The 23,936-nt window shown below is 38.2% G+C and overlaps 1 protein-coding gene across 5 annotated transcripts in view; it reads left to right on the top strand.

Moving 5' to 3' along the window:
- The window catches only part of stk33 (serine/threonine kinase 33), an 87,454-nt gene that overhangs the window by 22,698 nt on the left and 40,820 nt on the right, over positions 1-23,936 (top strand). For all 5 annotated transcript variants that reach the window (XM_061963955.1, XM_061963956.1, XM_061963954.1 and 2 more), the window contains exons 2-6: positions 11,807-11,911; positions 12,390-12,503; positions 12,588-12,692; positions 12,785-12,923; positions 17,230-17,312. In XM_061963955.1, coding sequence (XP_061819939.1) covers positions 11,807-11,911; positions 12,390-12,503; positions 12,588-12,692; positions 12,785-12,923; positions 17,230-17,312 — 546 coding nt within the window. The remainder of the gene's footprint in view (positions 1-11,806; positions 11,912-12,389; positions 12,504-12,587; positions 12,693-12,784; positions 12,924-17,229; positions 17,313-23,936) is intronic.

Here is a 23,936-nt window from a genome sequence, read left to right as displayed (position 1 = left end):
ACACAAATGCTAATTTAGGTCACATTACATAGCTCCTTTTAATGCTTATGTTCTTCCTTTGTATGTATTCAATATTATTTCTTAAATATTATATATTAATATGTCAAATTATATTCAAGTGCGATAATAGGACCCCACTTTACTATTACTCAAAACATGTAATTCCCCGATTTCTCAATTTAATGTTGTGGTTCTCATGGTTAAAATGAGCGCTAAAGTTAGGGGGTTATAGCATCACTTGTTTTATTAGCTCACACTGCAAACATGTTGGTGTAAAGTATATTTAAATATGTACAGATATTTACTGTCATTTTGATTAGTAAGGGAAATTGGAGTAACATGTAAACTGTGGCTGAATTGAACCCACTTTCTTTTCATGGAGGATTTAGGGTTTAAAGAGCATATCACTGCGTCCTTAGCGACAAGGGAAGTACATAGTCTCCTCTAAGCCCATCCCTCCTGATACGCTCCCTGCTGATACACTCATCACATGCATCTACCTTCCACAAATGAGATATGATTGTGGTGATTGAAATTTCCAGAGGCTGTCACAATCATTTTGATTTGAAAATAGACAGGAGATAATGGGAGAGACAGGCCTGTTATTAGAGCCCTGTCAGGGCTAAAATGATGCACCAAAGTGAAGAGGTTAAAGACACAGCTTCCTTGTTAATAATTAATTGCTGTGCGTGTGGTGGATCCACTTCATTGCTCCCAGTCATCACTTGATAATTGCTTTACATTTAATTTGGCTGCAGTGACTGTTTTTCAAGGTGGTTAAATTGTGCTTCAAGTTAATATGGTCTCAGACAGAGACAGCAGTTTGGTCATAGACCAGTGATTAAAAAAATGACAAGGTAGACTGAAGGTATAAGTCAGTCATTGAGTTACAGTTGCACGTGTAATTCACACAGCTAACCTAACCTACAGTATAAATGTCATCAATGCTGATAGAAAGAAATGTATAGGAGTATAAGTCAATATTCTGGTTATCATATTGCCTTCGTGATGCTGCGTGCGTGACAGTGATACATTTAAATAATCCATCCATCCATTTTCTACCGCTTGTCAATAATTTATTAAATGTATTTTAGATACAATCATATAGTTAAATGTTATCACATTTTTTGTTTTGTGCTCTATACAGTAAGCTGTGATATTTGTGTGACAAGTGAAATTTGGATCACCGTAATTTGTTAAAGGTAGTAGGCTTGGGCCAATAAACTTTATATTGTCGCGCAAATAACTGCCGATAAACGATATTATTATTTTGAGACCAAATGAAGCACTATTGTAATGATATTACATAATAATAAAAATGCAAGTAACCCTTTCAAACACAATACACTTTTAGATACTTATTAGTATTTTTTAAATTGTAATTATAAGGTCCAGAGTTGTATTTTTTCTAAATAAGTTGTCTATCTGTGTTGGCCCTGTGACACGGTGGTGACTTGTCCAGCCCCCTGTTCGCGGTAGAAAGTGGATGGATGGAAGTAAACAAACAATAAAAAAAAGGATTTGCAAACCTTTGTTAGCAAAAATGTAACTTAATTAATATTGAACATCATTAAGTGCTGTTTTCTCCGCAGTTGAAAAAAACTGGGTCTTTTTTTTTTGGATCACTTTCCAAACAATTTGGCATACTGGCTTGTTTGTCTGTGTTGATGGGCTCATCCATCCATCCATCCATTTTCTACCGCTTGTCCCTTTCGGGGTCGCGGGGGTTGCTGGAGCCTATCTCAGCTGCAGTCGGGCGAAAGGCGGGGTACACCCTGGACAAGTCGCCACCTCATCGCAGGGCCAACACAGATAGACAGACAACATTCACACACTAGGGCCAATTTAGTGTTGCCAATCAACCTATCCCCAGGTGCATGTCTTTGGAGGTGGGAGCAAGCCGGAGTACCCGGAGGGAACCCACACAGTCACGGGGAGAACATGCAAATTTCACACAGAAAGATCCCGAGCCCGGGATTGAACTCAGGACCTTCGTATTGTGAGGCACATGCACTAACCCCTGTGCCAGCGTGCTGTTGATGGGCTAATGTTGCTGCTCAGTGGCCTAGTGGTTAGAGTGTCCGCCCTGAGATCGGTAGGTTGTGAGTTCAAATCCCGGCCGAGTCATACCAAAGACTATAAAAATGGGACCCATTACCTCCCTGCTTGGCACTCAGCATCAAGGGTTGGAATTGGGGGTTAAATCACCAAAAATGATTCCCGGGCGCGGCCACCGCTGCTGCCCACTGCTCCCCACTGCTCCCCTCACCTCCCAGGGGGTGATCAAGGGTGATGGGTCAAATGCAGAGAATAATCTCGCCACACCTAGTGTGTGTGTGTGACAATCATTGGTACTTTAACTTTAACTTTAATATTACCACACAGGCACATTTGGCTTTGTGATCATATTTTTTCATCCCGCGGGTGGGCTCGGTTGGTAGAGCGGTTGTGCCAGCATCTTGAAAGTTCTGCCATCCTAGTCACTTCCGTTGTGTCCTTGGGCCAGACACTTTACCCTCCTGCTCCCCAGTGCCACCCACACTGGTTTAAACATTGCTTAAAGATGTAGATAATGGGTTTCATTATTTAAAGTGCTTTGAGTCTCTAGAGAAAAGCGCTATATAAATATAATTCACTTCACTTCACTACCTTGCAGTGCTTCTCACTAGGGGACCAGGAAATCAGGGACGTGGTTGTTGTGATAGCTCGAAAGGGTGATACTGTTACTGTTACTGTTGTATTATTGCTTGCTACTAAAAGTAAAGTTGTTTATCAAGGCAAAACTGTTGTGAGTGTTGCCGCTCAGCACCTGTTATTAATGGCAGGACCGAGTATATTTGCTTCTGCTCCTCTGGAAGGACAGAATAAACTGTTTGGTCGTTTGCTGTTTTACAACGTCCCTTATCACGTGATTACGCACGTATTCACGAGATCTTGTACCGTACACGCTATTTCGCTGCAAGATGGAGCCGCAACAGAACGGCGGCGGGGATAACTGCACTGTGAATAGCGGCGCTGTGCCAGCGTTTAGCATCCGTTCCGCATTCAGTGGAAATCCGGGGTTACAGGCTGCTGCGTGTGTTGGATTTAACTCCTGTTTGGCCCGGTGATGCTTTGTGTTGTGTAGGACTGTGCTGCATATGGGACTCAAGGCGTTTCATACGAGGCAGAATTAAACCCACCACTGGTTAAAGAAGCCACAATGACACGAAAATCGCTCTGAGGAAAAGAGATGCGACTGTCGGGGCATATTGGCCGTGACGCATATCATTTTGCAAGGGACACACGGCCAAACGGGGGCAACGAGAGTCATGGCCGTCGTGAAAATCCTGCCCTGGTTACAACAACAGAATACAACAGACAGAATTGCAGTGTGCATGTGTAACCAATGTCAGTTAGTGTGGTAGTGAGACAGTAAATTGGTTAAACTCACTCCCCGCCACATTAAGAGCTGCGTGGGTTGACAGTCTATGGCTTTTAGCTTGCTGGTTAGCATTGTTCAACTTAACTCTTAATCAGTGGGGATATGTGATTGTCAGTTCGAGTCTGTTGTGTACATAGATGGACTGCGCAAGATGTCACTCTTCCACATGTGTCACACTCTTTTTGAAAATGTTTTTCAATGATCCATTTTTTGTTTGCTAATTAAGCACGCGGGTAAGCCAGTGTCAGTGGCAGTAAAATCAAAGCAATCTATTCATGTAGAAGTAACCCAGCAAGCATAAGACATTAACACAATGTTGATTATACACACATGTCCTTTACAACTGACGTTGCAAAATAGTTGTATTTGTGAATTGAGACAACATTGGTCAAATCAACATCACAACCTGTCATTGAATAAACGTCGTCAAAAAGCATGTTGTTTCAACGTTGTATTTGTGTTGTAAAATATTGTTTGGAAAATGCCCACCCTTCCATCCATTTTCTACCGCTCACCAAAATTCAATGATCAAATCAACGTCAGAACCAAACATTGATTAAACGTTGTTTAAAAGCATGTTGTTCCAACGTTAGGTTTGAGTTTCTCAACATCAGGACCTAATTCAACAAGTTCTCAGCGTTATTTTAATGTCTTGTGCCTGCGGGAAAGCTATCGATTTTCTTCTTCAACTTCAATGTTCTTTTTTGGGATGTATTCATGGCAAGCTTGTCACGCGGTTCGGACCATCAAGAAGAAGTCATCTCATGTGTTTCAACATACACGCAGGTACAAAGTGGTTCTCCCTAACTTTCCCTTGCATTTCTCTCGCTCATCCAATCACCACTCCGAACTCAGTCCGTACACATTCACGTCCTTACAGATCATTTGAAACAATACAAATCTTTAAAAAAATGTTTTAATTTCTTCTTGTCGGTGTTACAAAAAAATCTCAGAGCTCTTTGAAGGGAGCCACGACAAAGAAGCTGAAGAACCACGAGTCGCTGATCCCTGCCTCTTCAAACTATACAGGACCATGGATGGGTACCGAATTTGGCACTTGGTGGGAAAAGAACCATATATTTTTGTCTCACGCTTAAAATTGCTGTGTTCGACTTGTGGCCGGCTCACTGGCCCATTTTCACTTTGGCCCTTGGAAGCAAAAAGTTTGGGCACAAACCGTGTTCAGGCAATCTTAAAAGTTAAAGTTAAAGTACCAATGATTGTCACACACACTAGGTGTGGCGAAATTATTCTCTGCATTTGACCCATCACCCTTGATCACCCCCTGGGAGGTGAGGGGAGCAGTGGGCAGCAGCGGTGGCCGCGCCCGGGAATCATTTTTGGTGATTTAACCCCCAATTCCAACCCTTGATGCTGAGTGCCAAGCAGGGCGGTAATGGGTCCCATTTTTATAGTCTTTGGTATGACTTGGACTTACAATTTTCCATGCCAATAAAGCAAGCATGCCGGATATAAAGCGCTCAAAAGTAAGGCTCAACCTTTCAAAATACGCTGTCCCAATAATAATTTACATTGTATATACTATATACATGGTTAGCATTTGCAGTTTTACAACGGTGATTAGGGCTAGGCACTTATATGATCGGTATCAATGGTTGTGATTATTTTCAGGTCGATCACAGTGATCAGTTGTTAGCATACATTATCTCGATCAAACGTGGCGGAGATGTCTGTTACAAGATACCGCAGTCATAAACAGGAGGGAAGCAACAGTTCTCGGTATAAACCTGCACCGGACAATCTGCCTTTACGGACCGTGGTCCTGTGTGTGTTTGTGTACGTGTGTGTGAAAGTCAGGCTCTTCACAATGTAATTAATGTCCAATCATCGTTGTGCCTCCTTCCCCTCACATAGCTGGAAGTGGAGCCCATGCAGAAGAACAAAATAAAGAAATATGGCCAACACTAGCATACAGTGCATTCGGAAAGTAAGCTAGGCACATCCATCTTTGTCAGCCTGGACTACTGCAATGCACTTTATGCTGGCATTAGCCAAAAAGCTCTCTCCCGGTTGCAGTTAGTCCAGAACGCGGCAGCACGACTTTTAACAGGGGCCAGGAAACGCTAGTATATAATACCAATTCTTGAGAGTTTGCACTGGCTCCCTCTTCATTTTAGAATTGATTTTAAAACCTTGCTGTTTGCTTTTAAAGCTTTACATGGACTGGCACCTCATTATATCCCGGATCTCATCCAAATGTACACTCCTGCGCGTGCTCTAAGGTCCGAGAGCCAGCTCCAGCTCGTGGTGCCCAAGACGAGACTTAAAACCAGGGGAGACAGGGCCTTCTCTGTGGTCAGCCCTAAGCTCTGGAACACTCTGCCCCTCAATGTTCTAACTGCTCCCACAGTGAGTGTTTTAAGTCTCTTCTTAAGACCCACTTTTATTCTTTGGCTTTTAACACTATGTGAGTTGTGTGGTCCTCTGTGGTCCTCTGTGTTTTTAAAATTTTGATTTCTATTTATTGTTTTAATTGGTTTTACCCTTTAAAATCGTTTTTAATCATATTTATTTTTATATTGTTTTTATATTTATTTATTATTTATTTTTGTTTTTATTCAGTCATTGGTAGAGCTAAGGATAATATTTGAATATTGTTTTTAATATTGTTGTGCAGCACTTTGGAAACATTTCTGTTGTTTAAATGTGCTATACAAATAGAGTGGATTGGATTGGATTAGATCTTTGGGCAGTTTCGCCCATTCCTCTTTGCAGCACCTCTCAAGCTCCTTCAGGTTGAATGGGAAGCATTTGTGCGAAGCCATTTTCAGATCTCTCCAGAGATGTTTAATCGGATTCAAGTCTGGGCACTTGCTGTGCCATTGAAGGACATTTACTGAGTTGTCCTGAAGCCATACCTTTGAGATATTGGCTGTGTGCTTAGGGTTGTTGTCCTGCTGAAAGATGAGATTTCATCTTGGATGAGGTTTTCATCCAGGATGTCTCTGTACATTGTTGTATTCATCTTTCCTTTTATCCTGACTAGTCTCCCAGTTCCTAATGCTAAACTCAGCCCCACAGCATGATTCACTGTTGGTATTTTTATTGTGTGTAGAATTTTGAGTACAAAAATGAAATTATTCCATTTTAGAATTAGGCTGTAATATTACAAAATGTGGAAAAAATAAAGCGCTGTGAATACTTTCTGGATTTACTGTAGAAGTTGAAACACAACATTTAGAAGAAGGACCAATGACTTCAGTGGCAGACTTTTGTCTCACTGACTGCTGAAGCGCACATTGTGGGGTGTGCGGTAATTCTGCTCTAAATGCGGACTTGCAGGCAGGCACAGAATGTCTTTGTGACTGAACTATTGATTTTGACTGGGAGAACAAATTTATATACTAGTAATTTTTATATCTAAATATTTTTGAATCACACTTACTGTTTATATTTTTTGCTGTAAATCAACTCTTCATACAGACACTTTTTGTTAAGAATTTTTTTAGCTTGTGGATAAAAACCTTTTGTCCCTGAAATAATTATTAAACTTTTTTATGTGTTGGTACACATTATTTTACAGTATGTCAAATTCAAACTGCACTTTAATGTATTTTCATTAGATATAAGCTACAGTAAAACTCCACCATCTTGGTTACCTCTTGCTGTTTGCCAAACCACTGGTGAAAAGCACTGATGTATACTGTACAAGTAATCAAATAATATAAATCAGGGGTGCTCAATACGTCGATCGCGATCTACCAGTCGATCGCAAAGGTAGTATTGGTAGATCGCATTACATTATTAAAAAAAAAAAAAAAAAAAAAAAAAAAAAAATTTTTTTTTTTTTTTGGTGTCTTGTCCAGCTTCTCAGGCAAATCATATAGTTGATGTAGATGCCCATTTCAGCTGTTCAGATTTACTTTACAAAAGAGAAGTGTAGGATACTTCTCTTGTTGCCTTATTTGTATTTCACTTTATTAAATGTATTTATATTATCATTTAGTGCACCCGGGCCGGAGCAGGAAGGGATAGAAATAGAAAAAAAAGAAGACAGAGGGGGAAATTGTGGGGACAAGAGGGGGATTAGACAGAGGGACAAAAACAACAACAGCAAATAACAACAACAACAACAATAGAGCAACATCAGCAAATACGACATGTACAAATATGATGGTAAAAGTAATAGCAAATAAGCAGTTAGCAAAAAATTAAAAATAATACAGAAATGACAATGAGCATTATTACACTACAAATGGATCAATACAAATACCAATAGAAATAGCGCTATTGATAATGAACAATACCAATAATTTACCTTTATTATCAACAATACAGTTGTTTAAATGCAACAATACATATATGTAATGATAACTTGAGATACGAAATAATGCAGAAAAATGGAGGGGGAGAAAGAGAAGCAACCTACATTAACCTTGTAGATTGTTATAGTCAGAATAGGTTAAGCTTTGTCAGTGTGCCGTGTGTTACACCCAGTTTACCCTAGGGCAGGGGTGCTCATTACGTCGATCGCGAGCTACCGGTCGATCTCGGAGGGTGTGTCAGTCGATCACCAGCCAGGCATTAAAAAAATAGTCCTAAAAATGAGCGATCATAAATCTTCACTATGACATCACTTTCGTCACTTGATTGACATTCACGGCACCCGAGGGTCTTCTGAGATGACGCTGGCTGCTGCCAGCTCATTAAAATTACCGACTGGAAGGCGAGAAACACTTTATTTCAACAGACTCTGGCGCCGTACCTGTCGTCAAAACTCCAAAGACCGACTGCACATTTGCACAGTTGCGCTAACAAAATAGGAGTCTCAGAAAGCTGGCGTGCACAAGCTAGCAAGCTACGGAGTTTGCCGACAATGTATTTCTTGTAAAGTGTATACAAAGGAGTACGGAAGCTGGACAAATAAGATGCCAAAAACCAACCACTTTCATGTGGTATTGGACAGAAAGGAGGACTTTTTTTCTCCCCCATTCGAAAATGCGGACCTTATCAGCACCACTGTCTGATTCCAATCAATGCAAGTCATCAGAATCAGGTAATACACCAACTTATATTCTTGTCTTCATGAAAGAAAGGAATCTATATGTGTTAAACATGCTTGTATTATCTTTAAACACCTTTAACTTGTTAACAATATTAACTATATGTATTAAACATTCTTGTATTATCATTAAACACTTTTAATTTTTTAACAATATTAACTATGTGTTAAACATGCTTGTATTATCATTAAACACCTTTAACTTGTTAACAATATTGACTATATGTATTTAACATGCTTGTATTATCATTAAACACCTTTAATTTTTTAACAATATTAACTATATGAGTTAAACATGCTTTCATTATCTTTAAACACCATTTACTTGTTAACAATATTAACTATATGTATTAAACATACTTGTATTATCATTAAACACCTTTAATTTATTAACAATATTAACTATATGTGTTAAACATGCTTGCATTATCATTAAACACCTCTAACTTGTTAACAAAAACATATATTTCATAAATAAGTAAATATAAATTATATATATGAATGAGGTAGATCCCCACGACTTGATCAATTGAAAAGTAGCTCGCCTGCAGAAAAAGTGTGAGCACCCCTGATATAAATCATTTAACATTTGAAAGTGTTAAGTAAATGTTACTTAAAATAAATGTCTTATAGTATTCAGTACACCAATGAGTTTTTGTTTACTGGAGAATGCAGTTTTTGATGACAAGCAACAAGAAACAAGAAACAACTTTGGGTGGAAAAAAGTTGTTTTCTTTACCCCCATAAAACGTACCGAAAACCAACCAAAACCGTGGCCCTAAAATCAATGTACAGACTGTACCGTGGGTTACCTGTATCGTTGCACCTCTATAGTAAACAGAATCATAGATTTGAACAAAATGACAGAACATGCAGCTGAAGGCAGCAAAATAATTGTTAGCTCTAACTACGAATGGGAATTGATAAGATTCTTCCGGTTCCGATTCCACTTTTGATTCTTCTTAACAATTTGGTTTCTTATCAGTTCTCTTATTGATTCTTTTTTTGAAAAAGAAAGACAACACACAGATGGATTAGCATAAACTTTTTTAAGCCTGCAGTGAGATCTTAAGAGGCACATTTTTAAAATGATATATAAGAAATAAATAATCTTCTGTAAAATATACAAAATAAATCAAGTGGAAATTACACAAGAATGTAACATTTAGTAACATGTGATATGAACTCATTACGTGCAAAGTGAGATATGTCAAGACTTTATTCATTATAATTGATGGTTATTGCTGATATCTTATGAAAACATTGAATTTAAAATCTCAGAAAATGTGGGGTTTCAAAAACTGTAAGCCATGATCATCAAATTTATAAAAAATAATGGTTTGACGTATCACTTTACATGTAATGAGTTAATATCACAGGTGCTAGTTTCACATTTGAAGTTGAATTGCTGACATTAATGGACTTTTACACAAATTCTATTTGTTTTAGTTTCTTCTTTATAACATAATGACTTAGTCAAAATGTGGTTGGAAGAAAAAAAATGAATTTTTTCTTTGACTACAATTGAACACTCCCCTAGCGAAAAAAAGGAGTACTGTGGCAAATGGGTGCAAGCCTTTGATCACAAACGTATTCTCTGCTCGGTGAGATTCGTTTAGCAACAGACGGGAACTGGAGCGAGTACTGCCTGCTTTGGAGCCAGTCAGAATCTGTCTCTCGTCAATCTCATCTAAATAAGAAGGCATTCATTTGAATTCACCACGTAATAGCGCTAACATGATAGGCGGTGTTTGTTAGTACCTGTTGTATTCAGATGACGTGCTCGCGTTATTGCTGCTGGGATAAGATGAAAGTGGTTCAAAAACGTATCATTCATTTATAGTTATTGCATGCTGCGTGTTCAAATGTTTCAGCATATTGCTCGTATGTTCTCTGAGTGATAAAATAGCAGCCTTGCGATTATTACAAGTCGTGTTATTGCAATCTTTTCTTGTAAAATACATCTTTATTGCTAAATTAATGATAGGTTTGCCATGCCAATTTAAGCTTGTATTATTACATTAAGTTACTGTGTTGTTCCCATTTAGTTTGTTTTTTAGACTCAGTATGTTAATGAGATGTTCAACTAATCTTTATTTTATTTAGCTTTAACTGGCAGGTTAAAACAACAAAAATAGTGATATTAATCGAGATCAGATGATTTGAAAAAAATTAATCGTGATACATTTTTGTTCCATATCGCCCAGCACTGGCGGTGATTTCAACACCTCCATATTTGGTAATGAGAACTACAACTAAGATGCACGTTACAAACAAACAGCTGGTGTATAATAGGTACAATACTTACAGTACGAACACTTTTTAGGGCTCAACAAAAAAACAAAACTGCCACATTCAACTTAAAGGCAAAGACTACTTTCCTCAATATGGCACCACACTTAAGACAAAAGTGAAATGAATGCATACTGGCAAGAAATATGAGTGTAAGAAAAGATGTGATCAGCTCAGTGTTAAATAAAAGAAAAAAAAGTATTTTATTATGAAAAAATGTACTTTTATTACCACACAAACACACACAAACATACTGAAAAATGATACCAAATAGTACTGGTATCGATTCTTATTTGCTGGATTTGGTACTGCATCGGGTCAAATGTTAAACGCACCCAACTCAACCAACTATTAGCTTGTTATCAACTAGCAGTTGGATGAAATATAGGTTTTGCAATACTGTCGCTGTCCAAGAGTCTGCAGTTAATGATGATTGTATATTTGTGAGCCTCATCAATATCAGTGTGCGCTTCTACTGTTAAGTGTATCGAAACAAACAATGAAAACCGCCTTTTGCTTTGTTATATTTTTAATGATTGTCTGCTTTGTTATTCGCTGCTGTGTTCAATTTTTTTTGACTATGCTCCACATCACAACATGTCTAAAACATTCTGTCTGATACTAATTTGATCTAATAACATTTGAATTGGAATTCATTTTGAGTCTTTTTTTTCTGTCACTCCTGAAAGAACATCACTTGATCATATTGTTTGTGTTATGGAGGAAATATAATGAGAGGAAATTGTATTTTTTTGTTTTAATTCGCTGATTTGTTTTGTGTATGCTTAGCATTCTGCAAGTTTTGTCATCAGTAACATATTTATCAATGTGTTTTGTTTTCAATATTTAGATGATAACCCAGTTAACAGGTTCATTGGCAAAATATCACAACATGCATTTCCTACCCATATCAAATGTATCTGACAGCACCAATAACACAAAAACAGAAAATTCAGAGTTTTACCATTTAAAATTTTTTAGTAACTTTTTAATGGATAGGACTATTTTTCTTTTGCAGTCGATTTGGGTAAGAGGAAATAAATACTGTATGTTTGCTTACACCCTAGATGGCCGAAGCAGCGTTTAGTGGGTTAGGGAAAAACACAGCATCAAGAGGCATCGCAGAGAGGGAAGTGCCTCACATACGTCTGGTTGGTGATTCCGATGTGGAGGTAAAGACCTTGTTTACCTAAATGTGTCACATGCAAAAAGCATTTATATTTTCACACCATTTGTATTAACAGATGATCTGAGTTAATTGTTTTGCTGTATAGCACACTACTTATTGTATTAACAGATGATCTGAGTTAATTGTTTTGCTGTATAGCGCACTATACTAGTAAATGTAACTTATGCTTTATTCAACTCACACAAAACACACTATTAGTTAGCCTTGCACCCACACAGATAATGAGTAAGTTAATTAGACCTGGGATAGAAACCAACTGCAGCAGCAAATTCCTTGTTTGTAACTTGAATTGATATGACTAGATTATGTAATTCCAGAGATGTTTTTAATGTTTGGTTCATTTGTATGTTTAAGTAACCAAAATGAGCCTCAGTTATAAGCTCAGTAAAAATCATCTGGTGATTTTGACATGTGAATGTTAGCAAATGGAAATTATGAATTATTGTTTTCTCACCCAATAGGAAATATACATATTTGGGAAAAAGTTGGGCCACGGTAGTTATGGGGTGGTGTATGCAGCCACACACATTAAAACACAGAGCCGATGGGCCATCAAAACTGTTTGCAAGGCAGAGGTGAGTTTTTCTGTTGGCATACCATCAGAAAGTGGAGTTTTTGGACAGAAACAGCCACTTTGATATGATTGTGTATCCTTTCAGCCAGGAAGTACAAAAATCAAAATGCTGGAGCAGGAAATCAAAATACTCAAACATGTCTACCACCCTCACATATTACGTTTGGAGGAAATCTATGAAACTGCTCAGGTAAATAAGCCTTGATGTCATTTACATCCAGCATCTTAATCATCACAGACTTTTACAGATTAAGTGGTGAGATGCATCTCTACTTTTTTAAGATGACATATTTGGTTACTGAGCTGTGTGTTGGAGGAGAACTGAAGCAGGCTTTACAACAGAAAAAGTTATTTCCAGAGGAGGAAGCAAAACACATCATCGGCTGTTTAGCTGACGCCATCACTTACCTTCACAAAAAAAGTAAGTCATTTATTTTCACGTGGTGCACCTAAATTATGATAATTTGCACACTAGATAGAGGCTGGTACACACATAAATATTTTCTAAATGTGTATCTGTTACAGACCCCACACAAAGACAAATTTCAGACATTGCTCAGTCTTGATCTTTATGTGTGATGTGCTACAAAATTATCAACACAGCACAGAACACACGTGACGATTCTGTTCCACCAAGGAGCCAGACTCTAGTCATGTAAGCCCGATGTCTCGCGTGAACAAACATGATCTAAAGGGGTGGGCGTATCCATCTAAATAGCGATAGTATCATTCCCAAGGTGGGTATTGGTATCGGATCGACACTAGCGTGGTGGGATGGTCATCTTGCTGTAGTTTCTCTTTTATATGTCCAGTAAATTACTCCGTTTTCTTCAGAGTTTATGCGACTGCAGCGTCTCTTCTAGTCTGTCATTGCAAACAGTGTGATTTTTCACAAATATCAGCGTGTCATGTTAGTTATTTTAGTGGTTTTCTTTACATTTTAAAATTAGTATTTTTGTTACCGTATTCTTTGGACTATTAGGCACATTTAAAATCTTTGCATTTTCTCAAAAATCAACAGTGCGCTTTATAACCTGGTGTGCCTAATGTACAGATTAATTCTGGTTGTGGTTACCGACCTCGAAGCAATTTTACTTGGCACATGGCGTAATGATAAGTGTGACCAGTAGATGGTAGTCACACATAGGAGATACTGCAAGATGACGCTAGCAGGCAAGCCCAAAACTTTGTTTTTTAATGAGAATAAAGAACATTACATACGAGCACGGTGCTAAAAAATGTGTTAAAATTTCTTAGAACGACTTTGGTAAGCGACAAAGCCGCACCGCTTGGTGGACTGTCAGAGCATTACTGCTATCGTAGTCATATGTGCTGTGCTTCAACATACGAGTATTATTATGGTGTGTGTATAAAGACTGTGTTTTTGACTGTGCCAGGCTATGATTTGTTTGCTCCCGTTTATTTTTTGGTTTTGTTACAAAGTGAGTTTGATTTACGTGGCTGTATGTTAATAAATATTTGTGTTAAACATGGACACAATTCTGGACATCAATTATTAGCCAGCTGCACACGTCTGAACTAGCTTCAGTTATATTCGGCAACCAGTAGCAGTAATAGTATAGGACTTTACCGCTACACTTAGTCAAAAACTGTTGCACCTCTACTCAGCAACACCTGAGCAAGATCCCAGCCCCTCCCTAAGTAGACTGGCACTTGGCCTTGAGCCAACCCCCTTAGTGACGTCATGAATTTGACGGACAGAAAGAGTAAATGGCTCTAACAGGCAGTATTGGTCATACAATTACTGATACTTAAAATGTTCAAGATCATTAAATTATAATGATCATTATTATAATCAGACAAAAACACAGAATAGAAGTGTAACAATATCAGGTAAATATTGAAATTATTTTCTACTGTTGGCTCTGATTTAAATCTTGTTGTTTGCCCTCTAAGTCCTCCCGTGTCCAGGAACGTATTTCCTCAGTTTGTAAAGAAATACGACAAATATTTTGTGATCCCGATATTGATGTAATAACTGCAGTATTGTCCATATACAGTATATAATATTTGGCATTGACACTATCTGGCATTTGTGTGTATCCGCCCACCACTCTTAGCTCTATTTTAGTTATTTGCGCCGGTTAGCAGGGCTGTGTGTATCCTCTTACGATGTGTAATATACTATGTTTATCTGTTCTCGTCTTTGAGTGATACCTGTAATAAACAGCTTATTATTACATTACTGGTTCTTGCGTTGTTTGAAAGACAAACTGTCACACTCGTGCAATACCTGGTCCGTGTTTCTACTCTAGATTAATCTAAAAATACATAGTGGGTTTTTATCGATTGTCGTGGCTGCTGCTGACTCAGCCGCATCGCTTGTCAATCCATATATCTGGTCGCATCGGTCCATTTCTCACAACTCTAGTGATTACAGTCTCAATTAAGTACAAAACCCAAAACCCAAAACCAGTGAAGTTGTCACGTTGTGTAAATAGTAAATAAAACCAGAATAGAATGATTTGCAAATCCTTTTCAACCTATATTCAATTGAATAGACTGCAAAGACAAGATACTTAACGTTTGAACTGGAAAACGTTATTTTTTGCAAATATTAGCTCATTTGGAATTTGATGCTTGCAACATGTTTCAAATAAGCTGGCACTTGTGACAAAGCTGGCAAAAAAGACTGATAAAGTTGAGGAATGCTCATCAAACACTTATTTGGAACATCCCACAGGTGAAAAGGCTAATTGGGAACAAGTGGGTAACATGATTGGGTATAAAAGCAGCTTCCATGAAATGCTCAGTCATTGACAAACAAGGATGGGGCAAGGGTCACCACTTTGTGAACAAATGCGTGAGCAAATTGTCGAACAGTTTAAGAAAAACATTTCTCAACGAGCTATTGCAAGGAATTTAGGGATTTCACGATCTACGGTTTGTAATATCATCAAGAGGTTCAGTGAATCTGGAGAATTCACTGCACGTAAACTGCATCAAAAACCGACATCAGTGTGAAAAGGATATCACCACATGGGCTCAGGAACACTTCAGAAAACCACTGTCAGTAACTACAGTTTGTCGCTACATCTGTAAGTGCAAGTTAAAACTCTACTATGCAAAGCAAAAGCCATTTATCAACAACACCCATAAGTGCCACCGGCTTTGCCGGGCTCGAGCTCATCTAAGATGGACTGATGCAAAGTGGAAAAGTGTTCTGTGGTCTGACGAGTCCACATTTCAAATTATTTTTGGAAACTGTGGACGTCGTGTCCTCCGGACCAAAGAGGAAAAGAACCATCAGGACTGTTCTCGTCGCAAAGTTGAAAAGCCAACATCTGTGATGGTATGGGGGTGTATCTGTTTTTATTTACAAATTACACAACGTGCCAACTTCACTGGTATTGGGTTTTGTAGCTGTAATGATTTTTTTTTAGCTTTCTGATAGGCTACTTTCTTTACCACATCACAATTCGTGGAGTGATGGCTTGCGAGACATTGGCGTTTCCACAAGTGCTTTGGTTGTAAATATTGAACACTCAAAAAATGTATTAACTTTAAAATGGCAATTTTAATTTAGTAAGATTCTAAATCGATTCATAATTTTCAGAAATTGATTAAAAAAAACAAAACTGTAATTTATAATTTTTTAGTATCAGTTTTTGTATGAAAAACGTTAAACAACTTGTTATCATTATTGATACTGTTGGTTTTGGTATTGTATTTGTATGTCTTCTCAAATGATCTGTAAATGTATATTCTAACTATTATATAAAGCTGTGATTGGCTAAAGTTGTAGTTGCTCTATTTTTTTCATTAGATTGATTAACATTCAGTGATTTTTGTAAATAAAATTGAAATTTTTTTTTTTTTAAGAATACGTTTTTAGTCCAACACTGCCCGTAACTATGGTGTTAAGTTACTATTTGCATCATTTTACAATAATTGTAGAGAGGTTGTGCTAAACACACAAGTGAAAGTAGCCCATGGAACATTTCAAATGTGCCTTGTACTGGAAGCATTTGTTTTGATAACCTATTTCCTGAGTTCACTTCATCTAGTCACTTAGCTCCTTTTTTTCGTATATAGCAATAGAAAACAAACATTTTATTAAAATCTTTTCTTTTTGAGAAATGTTGCATCTTTGCCTAATATTAAAAACTGTATTATTAATATATAATTTCAATAAAAAATAATTGCATTTGTCTGACAATATTGGTCCTCACATTGTCAGACACTACTAAGTGTGTTTTTATTCTTGGACAGAAAGTCCCAAAGGGCACTAATGATGTAGCAAGGGAGTCCGTTTTGTATAGTCCCACAGGGTTCTTTGATAGCTGCTATTGATAGTTATTAGTTGTTCTAAGCCTTTGATTAACATTAATTATTATTGCAATGGTCGCATGGTCAGATTAGCAACAATAAGAAATCATTTTAACGGCACACTGGTATATCATACGGAGAATTGCATCTCTCATCTCCAAGGCGAATCCCTGGATCAACTACGCAGAGGTCAATAATATTGGTACCTCACATGTTAATAACTGTGCTAACAAAACAAGATCATGGTTAAAATTATTTTTAAATTGCAGTATATAGTAAGTATTGTATTGCACTATGTATGCTGTGACGCTGGCATTGGTGATTGTTTATGAAGAAAGACCCTGTAACCGGCTTGTGCAAACTAATGAGTTTTACGCTACTGTATATGATACTCCATAATGATTTTTTGTGTATTAATGTGCTTCTTTTAACTACAGACATAATGCATCGGGATTTGAAACTTGAGAACATTCTTGTGAAAAACTCTCTTGATGAATGTAATGGCAAGCTTGATATCAAGGTAAAGTCAGTGAATTTTTTCCAACTGCTTCTTTCTTTTAACTGTTACAAATCTTTGGTTGTGAAATGTTTTACCCAGCAGCTCTGCTATAGTTAGAGTTCTAACTATACCTCATTACGACAGCCTCCCTCTGATTTTGACCACTCGTGCAAAGTAAGGCAGCGGTACCTTTAAAACACATGACCAGCTGAGCCCAGCATGCAGTGAATTGATTACAAGCCAACCAGTGCAGTATGCAGGCTAAATCAGGGCTAGCCTACGTCACATTTCTAAACATGTAGTACCATCATTAAAAAGTACTTTTTTAGATAATATGTATCCCTATAGATTTGGGGCGGTATAGCTCGGTTGGTAGAGTGGCTGTGCCGGCAACTTGAGGGTTGCAGGTTCGATCCCCGCTTCCGCCATCCTAGTCACTGCCGTTGTGTCCTTGGGCAAGACACTTTACCCACCTGCTCCGAGTGCCACCCACACTGGTTTAAATGTAACTTAGATATTGGGTTTCACTATGTAAAGCGCTTTGAGTCACTAGAGAAAAGCGCTATATAAATATAATTCACTTCACATTTGTAAGTACCTCACTTTTCATCAATAATCTGTTCCAAAATGTCTGATAAAGACCAAATCGTATAAAATCCAAAGCAATTTTTGGAGAAATAAATATTTTAAATCCAATTAATGCATTCAAGGCACCCAAAAATACTAACACAAAACACATTTTGTACAGAATAATTATAAACAATGCAGAATAAAAAATAAGAGTGACATGGATAAATGAACATTTAACATCACCATTTTTTAACATCTGTTGGTGAAGACAGCGATAAGCCGATGGGGACATAGTGAAGGTGGGAGTCAAATCAAGTCAAGTCAATTTTATTCATAGAGGGCCCTATTGTCCCGTTTCGCTTAAGTGTTTTTTTTACGCGTTTGAAGTTGTGTTCCTCTTATTCATATTCTCTCATCCAGCCTGCGGAAACGCCCACACTGCGTAAGTAAGGCAAAAGTACGTAAGTCTAGAATGAAGGCAAGCTCATTACTAACGAGGCCGACTTTGCCATGATGCCTTTTTTCCTTGGTTGCGTGAAAATCATGAAACATGAGTTTTACTAACACTTGTGAATGTCATTGAAATCCATGAAAAAGATAACACTTTAAATTTGAAAAGACACCACTTGTCACGTGAACATACGTCTGTCGCCATGTTGATGGAGTGTGTATGAATGCTCCAACAGAGTGTCTTCTTCCTGGCTGGATGTGAATAATAATCCATAGATTAAACTTGAATTTATCATAACCATCCATCCATCCATTTTTTACCGCTTGCGGAGGTGGCTGGAGCCTATCCCAGCTGCATTTGGACGGAAGGCAGGGTATACCCCGGACAAGTCGCTACTTCATTGCAGGCCCAACACAGATAGACAGACAATCATTCACACTCACTCCCATTCATAACCCATCGATTCATCCATTTTCTACCGCTTATTCCCTTTGGGGTCGCGGGGGGCGCTGGAGCCTATCTCAGCTACAATCGCGCGGAAGGCGGTGTACACCCTGGACAAGTCGCCACCTCATCGCAGGGCCAACACAGATAGACAGACAATATTCACACTCACATCCAATCTGATGTTATTTGTGATATAAGGAGTTTTGTTTAGTACAAATATTTGTGAAACCTTGATGCGTAACAGTGCACAGGCAGCTGTTGTTTTTGTGTGTGGGCTTGTACGGGAGAGCATGACAGTTTGATACTAACTGTCCAAAAATCAGTTGATGGACGCTACGTTTTATATGTATTTTCTTAAAGTCACATAGTTCAATGAACCACGGTCCAGATTAAGTCGTATGCATTGAATGTTCATACACGGCAGAAATACGAGCCCTCGCCTTATGCTGTAGTCGTACTCACAAGAAAACAATGTGCATTTTGATTTTTGATAGTTAATTCAGAGTGTCATTATGGTCCTTTAATCCTCATCTCAATGGATGTTTCCAGGTGTCTCAATTGAAGTTCTTAGAATAGATTTGATAATTTTATGGAAGTTTGTGGGTTCACTGCACCCAAACTTCAAGTGTAATATAATATTTCACCGTAGGGACGCTAGATTTATTTCAGCCTCAGAAGTCCGTAGGAACAAAAGTATTTAACTCGATAAGAAAAAACAGGAAAGACCAGATTTGAGAACGCTCACATTTAAGGGTTGCTTTACCCAAAGTGTGCATCTTGGATGAAGGCACGTAGTGACAGACTTAGTCAAGGAGAATGCTGCACAGTTGCTAGTGTATGACCGTCAGGCACTTATTGAGCTACAAAACCCAAAACCAGAGAAGTTGGCACGTAAAAACAGAATACAATGATTTGCAAATATTTTCCAACTTATATTCAATTGAATACACTGGAAAGACAAGATATTTAATGTTGGAACTGAGAAACACATTTTTTTTGCAAATAATCATTAACTTGGAATTTAATGGCAGCAACACATTGCAATAAAGTTGGCAAATACAAATACGGCAACAAGAGAAGTATCCTACACTTCTCTTTTGTAAAGTAAATCTGAACAGCCGATAGGGCATCTACATCAACTATAGGATTTGCCTGAGAAGCTGGACAGGACAAAAAAAAAAAAAAAAAGTGAGTTACATGGCCTTTCCTTTTAACAACACTCAGTAAACGTTTGGGAAATGAGGAGACCAATTTTTGAAGCTTTTCAGGTGGAATTCTTTCCCATTTTTGCTTGATGTATAGCTTAAGTTGTTCAACAGTCCAGGGGTCTCCGTTGTGGTATTTTAGGCTTCATAATGCGCCACACATTTTCAATGGGAGACAGGTCTGGACTACAAGCAGGCCAGTCTAGTACCCGCACTCTTTTACTATGAAGCCACGCTGTTGTAACACGTGGCTTGGCATTGTCTTGCTGAAATAAGCAGGGGCGTCCATGATAACGTTGCTTGGATGGCAACATATGTTGCTCCAAAACCTGTATGTACCTTTCAGCATTAATGGTGCTTTCATAGAATGTAAGTTACCCATGTGTTGGGCACTAATACACCCCCATACCATCACAGATGCTGGCTTTTAAACTTTGCGCCACGTTGATGTAACACGTGCAGAATGTGGCTTGGCATTGTCTTGCTGAAATAAGCAATAAGCTTGGATGGCAACATACTGTATGTTGCTCCAAAACCTGTATGTACTTTTCAGCACTAATGGTGCCTTCCTGTATGGGATTCCTCGGCTCTCGAGCTGGGGTGGGGCTCTCGTGTACTGGGGCTCTTTTTGCTGCAGACAAATGGACACAAACCTGTACCACTCCATTGATTTTCAGTCGTGTAAGGTTGATTGATTGATTGATTGATTGATTGATTGAAAATTTTATTAGTAGATTGCACAGTGAAGTACATATTCCGTACAATTGACCACTAAATGTAACACCCGAATAAGTTTTTCAACTTCTTTAAGTCGGGGTCCACTTAAATTGATTCATGATACAGATATATACTATTTTCATAATACAGTCATCACACAAGATAATCATCACAGTATATACAGTAAATTGAATTATTTACATTATTTACAATCCGGGGTGTGGGATATGGATGGGGGGGGGGTAAGTTTGGTTGGTATCAACACTTCAGTCATCAACAATTGCATCATCAGAGAAATTGACATTGGAACAGTGTAGGTCTGACTTGGTACATATGTACAGCAAGTAGTGGACACAGAGAGAGCGATCAGAAATTATAAGAAAAAGTGACTACATTTGATTGTTTACATTTGATTATTTACAATCCGAAGAGTTATGATGTGGAAGGGAGGGTGTTAGTTTAGGGTTGAAGTTGCCTGAAGGTGTTCTTTAAGTGTGGTTTTGAAGGAGGATAGAGATGCCCTTTCTTTTACACCAGGTTGGAAACAAACATTCTTTTTACTGTGTTTTAATCTACCGACCACCTGGTCCTGCTCATTTATTTCTACATTAATTTAAGACTATAAAAATGGGACCCATTGCCTCCCTGCTTGGCACTCAGCATCAAGGATTGGAAATGGGGGTTAAATCACCCAAAAAATTATTCCCGGGCGTGGCACCGCTGCTGCCCACTGCTCCCCTCACCTCCCAGGGGGTGAACAAGGGGATGGGTCAAATGCAGAGGACAAATTTCACCACACCTAGTGTGTGTGACAATCATTGGTACTTTAACTTATTTTACCAAGTTTATGTCATCTATTGTTAAGCTGGAGAGTGTATTAATTATTGGTGATTTCAATCTCCATGTTGATAACTCCTCTTATGCCTTTGTAGCCGAGCTGGTATCTCTAATGGACTCCTTTCACTTTTGTGTCGTGTCCTACTCACACAAAAAGTCATGCTTTAGATGTAGTATTTTCTTTTGGAGTAAAAATGTACTAACTACAGTAAGTATTGAAGAGCTTCAAATAAGCGACCACTATTGCACTAACCCTGTCGTTCACACTGACACGGACTACTTCCAATGTAAAAAAACAGACACGCATTTTCCAATAAATCTGCAGTCAGTAGGTTTTCTGCTTCTTTTGACCCAACTACCTTTGCTAGTTTTGATGATGTTGACACATTTATGACACATCGATCGCCATTGTCTGACTGTTTTGAACACAGTAGCACCAGCTAAAAACACTCTAGGCTCTCATAAGAAGGTTTGTCCTTGGTTGAACATAGCTATTTTCAACTTTAAGAAAAGCTGTCGGAAAGTGGAACTTTTGTGAAAGACACAAAATTAGAGGTGCATAAACTCCATCCTAAAGAAATGGTAATGGAGCTAAATGAAATGATAAAACGCTCTCGCTCAGCTTTCTTTTCAAATCTTGTTTTGTATGAGAAAAACACGAAAGTTTTATTTGACACAATTGAAAATCTTGTTGCACCACCGTTCCTGTGCACACACAGGGTGACTGTAATAGATTTTTGAACTTCTTTGTGAACAAAGTTCAAGACATTAGGGCCAGTATCAGTCCTCACTTGGGTAGCTTGTGCACTACATCAGCCCTTATGAGCTCATGGCTTTGGTGGTAAAATTGTTAAACTTTTCACTTCAGTCTGGCTCGGTCCCCAGCTTCTTTAAACATGCTGTGGTGTGTCCCATTCTTAAAAAGTCTAATCTTGATCCGGTGGAGCCTATAAATTACCGGCCCATACCAAAACTTCCCTACATGTCAAAAATCTTGGGAAAAGTAGTAGCTAAGCAGCTAACCCTATTTTTGGAACAGCATGATTTGTATGATAAATATCAATCTGGCTTCAGGTCAATCCACTCCACCAAAACTGGCCTTTTAAGTTTCCAGTGACATGATGATGGCTGCTGATTGTGGTCGTTACATAGTTTTGGTTTTACTCGATTTTACAATCTGCCTTTGATGCTGTGGATAAAAGTTTTTTGATTAATCAAATCAAATCTGAAATGGGGTTTTCTTGTGCTGTTGTCCAGTGGTTTACTTCTTATATAAATGGAATAACTTTTAAATGTTACTTTTAATGATGATATGTCCAATGTGTCATGTGTCAACCTGTCATGTGGAGTTGCCCAGGGTTCTGTTATGGGGCCTGTTTTATTTTTGTTCTACCTGATGACTCTTGGTCGGTTGATCCGTGGTTTCGAAAATGCTGCTTATCATTTTCAATGTTTTTAAAGGGGCCCTTTTGTCAATTGACCAAAAACTGTTTTTATAACCTGAGAAATATCTCTAAACTGAGAAATGTGTTGTCAAAATCGGATCTCAAAATTATCATTCACACGTTCATCTCTTTTCACATTAATTATTGTAATTCTGTTATCACTTGTTTCATTAAGTCAATTCTAAAGAGACTTCAGTCTGTACAGAATGTGGCTGCCAGACATTTGACTAGTGTACCCAGAACAGCGCACATTACCCCCATTCTAATAAGTCTTGACTGGTTTCCAGTCAAATTTGGCATTGAGTTTTAAGATGTTCGTCCTGACTTTCCGTGCGTTGCATGGTAAGGCCTCTCAGTACATTGCTGATTTGTTGTGCCCCTACGTTTCAGGATACAGACTTTGGTCTTCAGACGAGGGTCTCCTAAAGATCCCTAAAACTCACTTTAAAACCCAGGGAGGCCTGGCATTTCAGGCTGTAGCCCCCAAACTGTGGAATCACTTGCACCAGTACCTCCGTGAGCTTGGCTGTGTCGACTCTTAAAAAAACATTTGAAGACTGCACTTTTCAAAAAAGCTTTTAGTTAATTAATTTTTTGTTGCGTGCGGGTGTAGTGGATCCCAAAATATGCAGGGGCGGAGAATTTGCAAGCAATGACTCTTCCTCTTTATTTGCAAGGGCACTCAAAATAAGACCACACAAGGCGATGGTGGCGAAAACAAGCACACCATTAAAACAGAAAACAAACTACCGTATTTTTCGGAGTATAAATCGCTCCGGAGTATAAGTCGCACCGGCCGAAAATGCATAATAAAGAAGGAAAAAAACATATATAAGTCGCACTGGAGTATAAGTCGCATTTTTGGGGGAAATTTATTTGATAAAACCCAACACCAAGAATAGACATTTGAAAGGCAATTTAAAATAAGTAAAGAATAGTGAACAACAGGCTGAATAAATGTACGTTATATGAC

This window comes from Nerophis lumbriciformis, linkage group LG06, assembly GCF_033978685.3.
Source record: "Nerophis lumbriciformis linkage group LG06, RoL_Nlum_v2.1, whole genome shotgun sequence".
Lineage (NCBI taxonomy): Eukaryota > Metazoa > Chordata > Actinopteri > Syngnathiformes > Syngnathidae > Nerophis > Nerophis lumbriciformis.
The sequence above is the reverse complement of the archived record's forward strand: the minus strand, read 5'-3'. Positions and strand labels throughout refer to the sequence as shown.